The 13172-nt window shown below is 42.2% G+C and overlaps 1 protein-coding gene across 9 annotated transcripts in view; it reads left to right on the top strand.

Moving 5' to 3' along the window:
* Positions 1-13172, top strand: part of ptprt (protein tyrosine phosphatase receptor type T) — a 287907-nt gene that overhangs the window by 171217 nt on the left and 103518 nt on the right. For all 9 annotated transcript variants that reach the window (XM_065955243.1, XM_065955240.1, XM_065955244.1 and 6 more), the window contains one exon: positions 10174-10309. In XM_065955243.1, coding sequence (XP_065811315.1) covers positions 10174-10309 — 136 coding nt within the window. The remainder of the gene's footprint in view (positions 1-10173; positions 10310-13172) is intronic.

Genomic DNA, 13172 nt, shown 5'->3' on the forward strand with positions numbered 1-13172 from the left:
CCAGCTCCGCCCAGAAACGTCCAGAGTCAACCAGAAGATAAGATTTACTTTATTGATTTTAGAACAAAGCAGAACAGTAAAATCCAGTCAGAGGACAGAGTCTCTGCAGACACAGTCACCACCGCACATGTATGGAGGCCCAGAAGGGACGATGGAGCAGCTTCACTTTAGGAGAAGTCTGTATTTTATTTTGAAGGATGAAGCTCTGTCTGCATCTTTAAATTCAAACCCTTTTAATGTACGGAGCTGGATTTTGTTTAGCCATGCACAGACATGGCAGCAGAATATGAATGTCATTGAGCGGCGATGCGACAATCAAATTGTTGACTTGAACAAAAGGGACACAACAGGGAATCAGTCAACAGCTCCCGGAGTGGAAAAGTGCTGTCACAGTCCTTTGTCAGGAATATGAGATGACTCCACATGAATACAATAACACTTATTGTCCAGAGGGAAATGGAGGATTCAAGGCCCCGCACAAAGAATTATGCATATCATGCACAACAGCGGACAGCGGTGCAATCCTTAAATTGAATAAATATGGATTGTATTCATATGAAGTGTGGTTATTACCTCAGTGCGGATGAAAGCAGGAAACCTCTGGGTGCATTAAAACGGCATTTCATTTCAACGCTGAACAATGTGCTGTTGGTTTTCTAACACTTATTATTATTCAAATGATTCACAAAGTAACACATCACACATTATTATTTAAATGAATAAATCAGTGAGTTCTTTGTGTTCAGTGAACCTGAAGCAATTAATCAGTGACAGTAAGACATAACGTATGAGTCTGCAGGAAGTCTGTGGGCATTATACAAGTCATTTGAAACCCCCATGCACTCTGAACGAGGGTCGACCGATATGAGATATCTGGGGCCAATACCGATATCGATATGGGGTACAGAATAAAATCAGATACAGATATATGGGCCGATATCTTTCTTAGATCTATGTTCAGTCTGTAGAGATATATATAGATATTCAAATGTATTGCTTGATCCCTCAGATGCAGTTATCAATGTTTGAGATGCACACACTATTTCGGTGAAAAAACAAGTTTTAAAAATGTGTCTTATACACCAGATTTTACGGTAAATGTTCTCCTTTGGTATTAAACTGAAAATGACTCGATCTCAGCTCAGACACGATCAGCTTAACAATTGAAATCACAAAGTGGATTGGAGCGGTTGAAGATGTTTTCTGTCTCAGCTCCTGTTCCTTTTTACCTTTAAAAGGCTCATTTGGCAAAAGCTATTTAGCTAGTTTAAATGTTGATTCATCCCAGTACATACAAAATGTGCAACATTAAAATGCAAAAGAAAGCTATTAGCAACCTTTCATCACAGCCCAAAAAGCTGATGTTAGATGTCAACCACCTCTCGTTGATTTATGTGTTTCTGAAGAAATAATATGAGCTAGTTTAAGGCAGAATGCAGCCTAATCCTGTCTCTCAGTCTTTTAACATGAGCAATATCTCAAACACTAGCATGACTGAAGGACTTTTAGTAATTTGATATTTTGTCCAAGTTTTAATTAGTTGAATGTTCAGATGGCAGTGCTGCAAAAGTAGAGTTGAAGCATGCATTGATGATTTGGTGATTTTGCATGATTAGTGTCTACCAGTCCTGCAGGTTTGAGTTGTGTAACGTCGATCCGACCCTTATCATCCAGACACGGGTAAAACATGTCAGATTCAATCCTCATTCCCATTAGTCCAGAGGTCGATGTGCAGAGTCGTGTTGTAACCGACGCTATCGCTGTGCAATCCTGATGCAACATGTGGCTCGCTATCCGTGTGTTTGTGAGCGAGCGTGACTGCACTGCAAACATCGGAGGAATCATATCTGAATTATCTTCTTCATTGACCCACACTGCCTCATACACACACATACACACACCTTCTTAGACACACTGATGTTCACGGCACATCATCCGACTGTGTTCATGTCGTCAATAAGTGCTGCCTGCTTGCCGCTCGGTGAGACAGTTTGCACTCTGAAATTTGCAACAGATTGAGTCAGATTGCTTAAAGGAAGAAAATAACTCTTCGGGGGTTGTTTCCAGGTGAATCCTTGGTGATGATGTGACATTTTAAGGGCGTGATACCAGTCAGCAAATAGATGAAATTTCACTTGAAGAGACTTCAGGGTTTCGACGGCGCCGAAAGCTGACAGAGAAAGAAGAAGAGAGCAAGAGAATCCAGAGAGGCAAAGAAAATAAAACCCAGGAGAGAAAGAGATGATCAAAAACCTGGAGAGAAAGACGGTGACAGAGGAAGAGAGTCAGAGAAAAGACATCCACCAGAAGAGGCAGACTCAGACTATTTTTTTTTTTTTTTTTTACTTAAGCATTGTGCATGCAGACAGGTGCACCTGCCTCTCTCTCTCTCTCTCTCCCACACGCTGACAATAGTTGACTTATGCTTCGTTCGCCCTTCTTCAACTCCACCATGCATCTTCCATCTGCTGCGCAAAAACAGCCACAAAATGTTCGATTGTCACCGCGGCAATCTGAAGGCCCGGGGTCGTAAAGTACTCAGCTGCATCTGTGAATAAAGAGGAGGATGGAGGGAAAGATAACAGAGTAGAGAAGAAGGGAGTGCAAGAGAAATGTTGAAAAAAGACTAGAGGAAAAAGTCCGGCTTCCAGGATGTGTTTAACACCCATGATATTTAAGATTTGTTTTATGGATGGACTTTATAAACATCTTAGAACCTCACAGTATGCTGGACCATATTTTAAACTCACATATGGTGTTACAATGCTGGATGTCTAAACTTAATGTGGGCAAAGTTTCAGATCATGAGGTAAACATATGTTGGAGTAAGAAGAAAAATGCTTCACGTCCGTCCTGTCTCTATGACAACGGGCGCTGTATGAGCAACACAGCTCCGTTACTTTTTACTGCATGTTTTATATTTGAGATCGTTTTTTACCCGATCAGACACGGAGCGAGGAGGATGTTGGCATGAGGGAATATTGTACTGAAAACAACGCCGGCACCTTTCTGAAAAGTTTTTCAACTTGAGCGCTCGGAGCGGCTGCACAAAAAGTCTCAGGAAATAAAGCACTGGGCGCTGCACTTTTTGTCCAGGCGGCTGCTTTCTGCTGAGAACACTCTGTACTCATTGGAAACAATTGAAAGAAGACGCTGGCGCTCAGAAAAAAAAACGCTCGGCGGTCAGGAGGCCTAACATTCACCAAACACATCCCCAGACAGCCCCAGTCTGCTGTCATGTCAAGTTGACTTTTACTGTATTTAATCAACGTTACATATTTTGTTGCAATTTAAAAAAAAAAAAGATTTGCAATAATTCACCAGTGAGTCACTTAGTCAATAAAACACTCACTCATTCCTTTCAGCATGTTTATACTCCTCTGAATCCTAAAAGCTCCGCAGACCACGGTGCATTAAAGTCAGTTTAGATCTTTAAAGCTCTAAAGTATTAAAACCAGAACCTGCTGACCTTAACAATAATGTCAAAATTAATGGAAACTGTGTGTGTGTGTGTGTGTGTGTGTGTGTGTGTGTGTGTGTGTGTGTGTGTGTGTGTGTGTGTGTGTGTGTGTGTGTGTGTGTGTGTGTGTGTGTGTGTGTGTGTGTGTGTGTGTGTGTGTGTGTGTGTGTGTGTGTGTGTGTGTGTGTGTGTGTGTGTGTGGGTGTGTGCACAAGAGGGTCTTAGAGGCATCCATTAGCATTGCCCATTGTTTACCAAGTTATGGAGACCAAAGATATGTTAATCCTTCATCATCTGATCTCACACACACACACACACACACACACACACACACACACACACACACACACACACGAGCCGAGCGATGCAGCAGCACAGTTCAGATTAGTAATCCTGTTAAACACACTCAGCCATGCTAACGCTAATCCACAGAGGATGCTCCCTGCAGCAGCTCAAAAACAATACAGAAAGAGTCAACGTACAAGGTTCATCATAACTGAGGGTAACACACACGATGCACGCGCAGACACACAACAACAACAACACATTGAACATGTGTACAGATGCTTGACTTGTTAATTTCTCTGCGTGCACAAAAGAAAAATGGCTGAAATCCCAAATACTCCAACTACACTTGTCACACAAAAGAAGTGCATGCAGAATGCTTAGTACACACACACACACACACACACACACACACACACACACACACACACACACACACAGAGCAGAGTTTAATATGTGGTCTGGCTCTGCTGCGTAGCGTTGGGAGTTGGGAGCTCCGACCCATTTGGGTGAGATTATGTTTCTAATATCTCTGGTTTTACCCGTAATTCCTCCCTGATAATTTGATCGTGCTCCTCAAGTAAGAGGAAATAAAAAAAGAGAGTGCAGATGAATTTAGAAATCAAATGGACACACACACACACACACACACACACACACACACACACACACACACACAAATATAAAACTGCAGGATGGAAAAAAGTCCAAAACTAAAGAGAAAAAAAATACAATAGTTGCAGAAATTATAATATTTTGAAGGCATACACAAGTGGAATTGTGTTCCTGATCACTGCAAAGTTTCGGCGTCACATCTTTTATAAAAACTACGGCTACCAACTACTAGATTTATTTGCATTCAAGCTGTGTGTAGCTGTTAGCTCTATTGTGTTTTTTTTTTTTAAACTATAAGCTGTGCAATGAGGCAGATCTGCGCAGAGAGGGGGTGTAATGGCTCCTTTAAATGACTCCAACTTCTCTGACGTTTTAATTAGACTGGCCCGTCCCGGACACTGAACTTTAGTCACTGTTTCTGCTGGAGCAACATCCAATCCACCTCTGTGTGATCACTCACCTGTCCAAAACACACTATTCAGGTACAAGGCCGGCTTCTCTGCCAACAAAACGATACCCCCCCACACCACCACCACCACCACCACCAGCTGCCACTGCCGCTACAAAGACAAAAAGATGGATCCATAAATTGTTCATGTTTAAGCCGCCACCTGTTAGCCGACAGAGGCAGAACGATAATAAACGAGTTCACCGTGTCCTCCGTATTGTGTTTCAACCAGGTGCCAATCAATCCTTCTCAACCCCCCCATCCCCCCTCCCGGTGTAATGAACAGAGTCGTATTAGATCACAGCTCCACCGCGGTCAGACCCCTGTCAGAGTTAGCCTGATTGGCTGGGCGGCACCAGAGCCGGCCAATCAGGATGTTAAATGGAGCTGAACCCGTCTCCAGATGGGGTCTTCTTCTGTTACATCATGAACTGTTGAACCCAATCAGCACGAGGGGCCGCTCAAGTGTGAACAAATGGGGTTAGGCAGTAATGTGTCAGGTGATACATATTGTGGATCACTCAGGGGGGAAATTGAGGTTTAATACACCTGCGGGGTGATTACCAGGGCACTACAGCGATGTACGTGTACATGATCGCTTGAGGTTCTCATGACACTCTAATGGGTTTGACTAACACGGGCGAGGTGAAATTCTGACTTCTATAACCCTGAAATGAATAAATACAGTGGCTGTTCATATTTACCATCAATTGCTATATCCAACCAGCTCACTCTTCCAACTTACAAAATATATTATTGAGGGGTGCTGCCCAATAGCTTATTCTTCTTCTGTGCTTTTGAAGTTAGGTGTTGTAGGATAAGGGGCTTAAAAGTCTGCTTTTTATCTGGATGTCCATCCAGGAGACGAGGGGTCTAACTTCAGGAATTAATTGAATCAATAGAAACACACTTAAAGGTCACATGTCTGCAAAATCCACTTCACCATGTTCCTCTAACTCTAATATGTGTCTCTAGTCTGTCTACAAACCCCCCAATGATGAGAAAAGTCCATCCTCTCCGTCTTTTGCCTGCTCCACTTTTCAGAAAATGTGTTCTCAAACAGGCCATTTGGAGATTTTCCCTTCATGACATCACAAAGGGCAGTAACCCCTCCCCCAGGTGGGTGACACTCCCACAGCTAGGTGTTTGTTCTGCCCTCTGAGTCTGCCTTCTCACCGTAAACAATAGGACATGGAGCGAGAAAGCCCGAGTACACCTGAGCCCTTCCAGAGAGGGGGCGTGGTCAGACACAGCTCATTTACATATTTAAAGGTACAGACACAGAAACAGCCTGTTCTGAGCAGAGCTGAAATAGAGGGGTTTATAGGCATGATCAAATACAGGATCAGAGTGGATTCAGAACAAGAAACTTCACAGACATGTTTTGAGGAGCTCTGAGACTTATTTACACTGAAGAAGAGGAGGAGGATATGTGACCTTTAATACATCTCCTCCAAACAGGGTGGTTAGTTAAACCATTTGTCAGGGCATATTCTATAAAAAATAGATATGTAGCCTTAGGATATTGTGTTTATCCCAGAAAATATATGCTCTTTAATTCTTTTACATTCTGAAGTCAACATTAACCTTGCAGGATGCATTGAATAATTTGTCGTTGCTTTTTTTGTGTTCAGTATCCTGAGTTTCCAAAAGTACTCCACTATTAAAACATTTATTCTAAGTCTTAATTCCTTTGAAAACTCAGAGTGATAAAAGCAATTTATTCCACTTGAAAGTAAAGAACAGAGAAGTGAGGGATGTATTTTCTTAATTTTTGGAAAATGTCAGGGATGATAGCTGCAGCTTCACGAGGAGCTTCAACAAAAAGATCTGGATGTGTTTTGTCATTGAATGCATTCAGGGTTTTTTTTTTTTTAAAGAACATCTCGTCACAGAGGCGCTGAGGACTGTGGCAACTATTATCGAGCGTGCCAAGGTTAGGTGCTGTTGTTGTTATTGCAGAGGGGGGCGAAGATGAGAGAGACAGGGGATTAAACTGAACTCCCACGCAGCGGTATTACTCTATTAATCGTCTGTCTTTGTCTATCAAGATTAGAACAAGAGGCTGCTTGGTGCACGTCTGTGAGAGAACAGGTGCACTGATGTCGGATCTCAGGGTCCTCTGCCTGAGGGCTCCGTGTCGCTCTCTATTCGCTCGGCTTTTATTTAACTGTCATGTTTACGTTTTAGGTTTTGCATTCATCCTTTGAGCTTTATGTTCAATGCTTCATTTGAAAAAGAAAAACAATTTGTTGATGTTTCCTTTTACGTCTTTGCAAACCTGTCTCGGACCAGATTTTGAAATTTTAAATTTTAAAATGTCTTCCTTGGTTTGTTTAGCATTGAAATTATTTAGCAGATTTCCGTACCTCGGTACCTTGAATTCTTCATTTTCACTCCGACCTGTAAGAAATAGATCCTAAAAAAAGAACAATGCCAAATAGTAACACTTGCAATCTTTCAATGAACACCAACTCCTTAAAAGTAGCAGAAGAAGTTAAGATTTAGGCTATGAGGCTTTTGATTTTTGCAGAATTGGGATAGAAAACAGGATGCAAATGAATACCAAGAGAGAACCCACTCATGCGCGGGGAGAACATGCAGACTTCACAGGGAGAGAGAGGCTCCTGTCAGACGGGGATTCAAACCAGGATTTGATTCAAAACAACACAGAACACATACAAAACATCCATCCATTATCTGTACCTGGTCCTGTTTGGGGTCGCTGGGAACTGGAGCTGATCCCAGCTGTCATCAGGCGAGAGGCGGCGTTACACCCTGGATTGATCACCAGCCAATCACAGGGCTGACATATAGAGACAGATGACCAGCCACACTCACATTCACACCTACGGACGATTTAGAGTCAGCAGTTAACCTAACGAGCATGTCTTTGGACTGTGGGAGGAAGCCGGAGTACCCGGAGAGAACCCACACATGTACGGGGAGAACATGCAGAATCCACTCAGAAAGGCTCCTGTCAGACGGGGATTCAAACCAGGAACCTCCTCACTGTGAGGCAACAACGCTGCACAACATTAAAAACAGAACAATTCAGCTCAGACAGGAAGAGACACAGACATTGTATTAAGACAAAAAAGTCTGTTTGAGTCAATGCAGAAAGTAGAGCACACACTCTCTCTCTCTCTCTCTCTCTCTCTTTCTTCCCATTTCCTGTTTCCACTGACCGTCACCACCTCAACACTTCATCAAACCATGCAGTGATAGCAGAGCTCCTCTCTGTCTCCATGTGTATCGTCCTTCTCACCAAAACACAGACCTTGCTGCTCCTCGTTCTGTTTTCCATCTGCTGTTTGTTCATTTGTTTGCTGTTTTCTTTAAAAAAGAATCCCTGTTCAGGTTGATATTGTGTGTTTGAGTGAAGCAGAGCAGTCTTGCATGAGCCACGTTCTCTGTGTGCATGTGTGCATGAGTTTAAACCTTCATGTCTTTGTATAACGTCTGTGTTTGTGTTGTGTTTGTCCTTGGACATTCTCAGTATTCGTGAATGGAAGAATCCGCGTTGTTTGCATTCTGCATCACATTCAGCCTGTTTCTCGTTTTATAGATTTATCACTTTATTACTTCAAGGTAAACCGAACTGAATACAGGAAGTTCTATTTGGGGCGTAATTGTGTCATGGCTCTAAGATGTTTGTTTTTTTATCCGCTGTTAAAGGCAGGGTTGGTCATTTTCCTCCAGATTCACTTTTTAAGATTTTGTTTGAAATTGTCTTCAGGTCCTGACAGAAATTAATAACTCAAGTTCTCTGAAAAAGGAAAAAGGAAAATCTGTCATCTGTAGCTGTAGTTGTAAGCCTGTAAAAACTTAAACCAATGACTGCCACGAGGTACCAATCTAATGAACCAATCACGCGCCTCCTTGTCTTCCTGCTCGCTCTCTACCTCTTAGCGTGCTCCCGTTTATAAATAAACAGAAGAAGATTTGCGAAAAAAAATTGGACTAAACCATATCGTGAACAACAAAAACTTAGCTTAGCTTATGACGGATACTTTTAGGCTGCGTTTCCACCAAAATAAATGTAGGTATTATTTCTGGAAGCTTCAACTTGATTGACTTAAAGCTTCCCCCAGCTCACTGTCACGACCTGTGTCCTCTAACACAGTTTTTTTTTTTTTGCGATAGCATCGCCCATTTTCTTTACAAAACCAGTGCAGTTCAGCGTTTAAAGCACTTGGCATACCATTCGCAGGAAAGCCCTCTGTGTCAGCTTTTTCCTGACGTTGTATGCACTCGGCACGGGGCGGGATGTCTGATGTCATCTTTGTCAACAAGATTCCTTTACATCTTGGTTAAATATTTCCTCAAATAAAAGCCAATAATAAAAGCTCACAGTCACTAGCAAGGGACGCCGTAGTTCCTTCCGCAAGCCAAGTTTTGTAACCTAGCAACAGTTACCACTGGCGACAAGCTCTCTGAAAATAAGGTGGTGCAGTGGTGCAGTGGTGCAGTGCTGCAGTGCTGCAGTGCTGCAGTGGTGCAGTGCTGCAGTGGTGCAGTGCTGCAGTGGTGCAGTGCTGCCGGCGCAAAAAACAAAAGCCCACTTTTTTTTCCATTTCCACGGGGATGTAAGAACCCGTGATTATCACAAACGTTCGTCTTCCAACATGTTCAAAATCTAAACATGTTCTCAACCAATCAGAAACGTTTAATGCTGCAAAACCACTACTTTTAGGAATTGTTACCCCCAGAGAAGGAACCTTTATGTAGTCCCTGATCCCTGTCCCAATGAGATTCTCTAAAACATCCTAGTCCATGGACTAGGCATGGACTTCCTGTACAAAAATAGGTCTTCAATGTTGAGTCTGAGTTCTCGTTTTTTGGAGAAACTGATAGGCTGATTAAAGTTAACCCCGCCTTTTCATGATATGTTTTTAAACTAACTTTTCACTTGTGTCCCTGAAATCAGAATGTGTTCTGTACGTTTTTCTTTCTGCATGATTCTGATGCATTGTGTATACATAGTGTTGAGGCTCTTTGCGATATGCATGAAGTGTTATCTTCACCTTGGGATCAAGTACATTCACTGTTTCTTTATGTGTGTGTTCTGTGAAGAGTGTGTGTGTGTGTGTGTGTGTTTGTGTTCATCAAGGCTGGCTTCTGTATTTGCATGCACAAGTGCCTGCTTTGTGTGTGTGTGTCTGTGTGTGTGTGTGTGCGTGCGTGCGTGCGTGCGTGCGTGCGTGCGTGCGTGCGTGCGTGCGTGCGTGCGTGCGTGCGAGCGAGTGAGTGTATTGTCCTTTTTATGTGACAGTTTGTGTCTGATCATTTGTACACTGTAGCTACCGATGTGACTGTGTTTATACTTGTGTGCTTGTGTGTGCGCGTTTGCGTGCGTGTGTAGGTGCTTCCACCCAAGACTCGGATGCGATGGAGCCGGAGAAGCAGGTGGACAGCACGGTGAAGATGGCTGGCGTGATCGCGGGGATCCTCATGTTCATCATCATCCTCCTCGGAGTCGTCCTCACCTTCAAACGCAGGTAGGTTCATCACAACCACCACACAAAGACAATATGGCGGCTTTTAAGGTGCTTTATCTAGCCTTTGAACTGAATCAGTCATCAACACATGCATTTATTTCTAACTGCAACTCTCTTAAAAAAACAAGATGATTGGTAGCCTCGATGACGTTTCAGTGCTTCAATCAAATCCAGATTTTTGGACTCCAAGACTTCCAAACCTTAAGGACCACTTAATGGGCCACAGCTTTGGGATCGCCCTACCGTTCAAAATAAAAACAAGTTTGCACAGTAATTTTATAATATAATGTACAGAATTGGGTACATGGACATGTATTCCTTAGATCGAAAAAAGAAAGCCCAGTAGGGGGCGGAGGGAGACAGCTCTCTACAATGTTTAGAATTTGGACTGCAGTACCCATTTTCAACACTTGGTGTCAGAGTTACATATTGCTCCTTTAACTTTTTTGAAGCCAAAACAACAATCATTTATCTGAACATGTCCAAGACAATGTGGTGACTGGACAGATCATGTTTTGGACATGCACATAACTTAAAATCGACTCTGAGGTTCATTCAGAACTAAAAGAACTATCTACCACATACGTAAATAAGCTTTCTGGCAGAAAACTCTGAAGGCTGCACTTTAGGTAATTACATATTGTGGCATTTCCTTTTGACCAAGAAAGACAAAAAGCGAAATAAATGTCCATGTACCCAATTCAGATATCTTTCTTACACTTCAAGAACACATGTGTAAGACAGGCTCATGAGTCAGGTACATATCGTACGGCACCAGAAGTGTCCTCGAGAGCTCAGAGGTCCAAATAAAGGGGCAAACTTTGAGATTGAGTCCATAGAAATCAGGAAGTTCCGCCACTGTTAAGCCCAAATCAAACCTTTATCGTATCTGTTGACAGCTGATGAGCCAACAGCTGATTAAAAGAAGCCAGAAATAAGAGCAGCGATGGCTCCAAAATGGAGGCTACCAATCATCCTGACGACCACTCTGTCGTTTTATAAAAGCACTTGGGCAAATGTATGTGATGATAAATAAAAGACTGTATTCAGCACCTTCAAACCATATGACTGTATAGATCTACAGGCAGACAGGAAGATGAGATGTGCATTAAGGTGTCCTCATGGTTGAAATGCAGCTCAAAGTAAAAGGCAGGACGTTCTGTTACTGGAGGGAGGGACAGACGCTTACTTAAGTATTTGGACAAGGGGATATTTTGGAGTTGAGGATATTAAGGGGAATCAAAACTTAACAAGTGTTTGGTTTCATCCAAGAGGAATCGCTCTTTAAGATAAGCTCTTATAAGAAAATGCAGGTATCACAGAATTGTATGCATTTGAAGGTCTCTAACTTGGACAAATGTACTTAACCCTTAAAACTATACAAGTGATAAAAACAGGCTCCCAGAGTTTAAAACCTCAGATTAACATTTTTGTTTTTGCAGCTAGTGGACATAAGTAGCGTCTCGTCTCTGTGAATATGCACACAGGCCTGCCACCATCACCTCTCTTTACCTTATCTCTCTCCAACTCTCTACGATGCTTCATCTCTCGTCTACCATCCACCCCCCCCCCCTCCAGTCACATCACGCTTCTACATCTTGATTTGCTTCAACGCACATTTGTGTAGTTTTTCATTTTGATTTTTGATTAGTTTGTTACTTTCACACCAAACTGAAGCTTTCCTGAGATAATTTTAAAAATACCAAGAAGGTTTGGTCTGACAGATCTGAGTTCCAACATCGTCACCATGGTACATTTTATAATGTACCAAGTGATAAAACGGTTATTTCCACCACACTATGAAGACTTGAGCAACATGGAAATTGAAGCTAGAAGAACGTCTTGGTCTGACTGCAAAGTGCGAAGGATGAATAAGGATGCAAACTAAGTAGCTGGGCTGGTTTCAGACGGACAACATAATAATTGATCATGCTGTTCCTCAGCTTTAAATTTATTTATTTTTTAATTTGAATTTATTTAACCAAGAGAACCGCATTGAGATTAAGAATCTCATTTACAAGAGTGTCCTGGCCAAGAGGGGCAGCAGCACAACAAAAAGTTACAGAAAAATACCAACTAAAGATGACAGTGAGGCTAGCGGGCCCCCGCTGAAAACGGACTCGAGTTTTCCAAGAGTTAAGCAACCGGGTGAAACCAACCTGAGGAAAAGAATATGTTTACCGATGAGCTAATGTATCCGAGTATAATTTCCATGATGTTTTTATCACAGCAGCACATACAGCAACAGTACGGCAGCTTTCAGTAGCAGCTCACGCTTCATTATGTAGCGGCCTTTGACGTAACATCCGGTGTTTCATGGCAGCTGGCCGCAACGACTAGAATCGGATCGTGTTTGAGAGTACTTTATGAAGGTAGATATGTTGCAAAATAGGAGAGCTTGTAGAATGTGATGTGAGAACTTGAAGAAAAGAAAAGACTTATAAAAAATCCACACACGAAATGAAATGAATTTCGTGTCACAAATGGAAAAAAAATGTGAAGTTTGCAGCTATCATTTTTGTATGTGTAAATATCAGTCTACACATTTGCATATATTTTTTCTGAGACTTCCCTTTTTTTTTTCCATTTGTGACACGAAATTCATTTCACGTGTGTAGATTTTTTTATACAAGTAAACATTTTTATATACAAGTTCACTTATTTTTCCTTCAAGTTGTCACATCACATTCTACAAGCTCTCCTATTTTGCAACATATCTACCTTCATAGTGCTTGAGGAAGAACCTGAAGAGCCATCGCAAAATCATGTGAAGTTGTCTGCATGTGGCGCCGTAGATAGAAATCAATAAATCAGAACATTGGACGCTTGATCCCGGCTCACTCAGCACGCTTGTCAAAGTGTC

Source organism: Labrus bergylta, chromosome 5 (genome assembly GCF_963930695.1).
Source record: "Labrus bergylta chromosome 5, fLabBer1.1, whole genome shotgun sequence".
Classification (NCBI taxonomy): domain Eukaryota; kingdom Metazoa; phylum Chordata; class Actinopteri; order Labriformes; family Labridae; genus Labrus; species Labrus bergylta.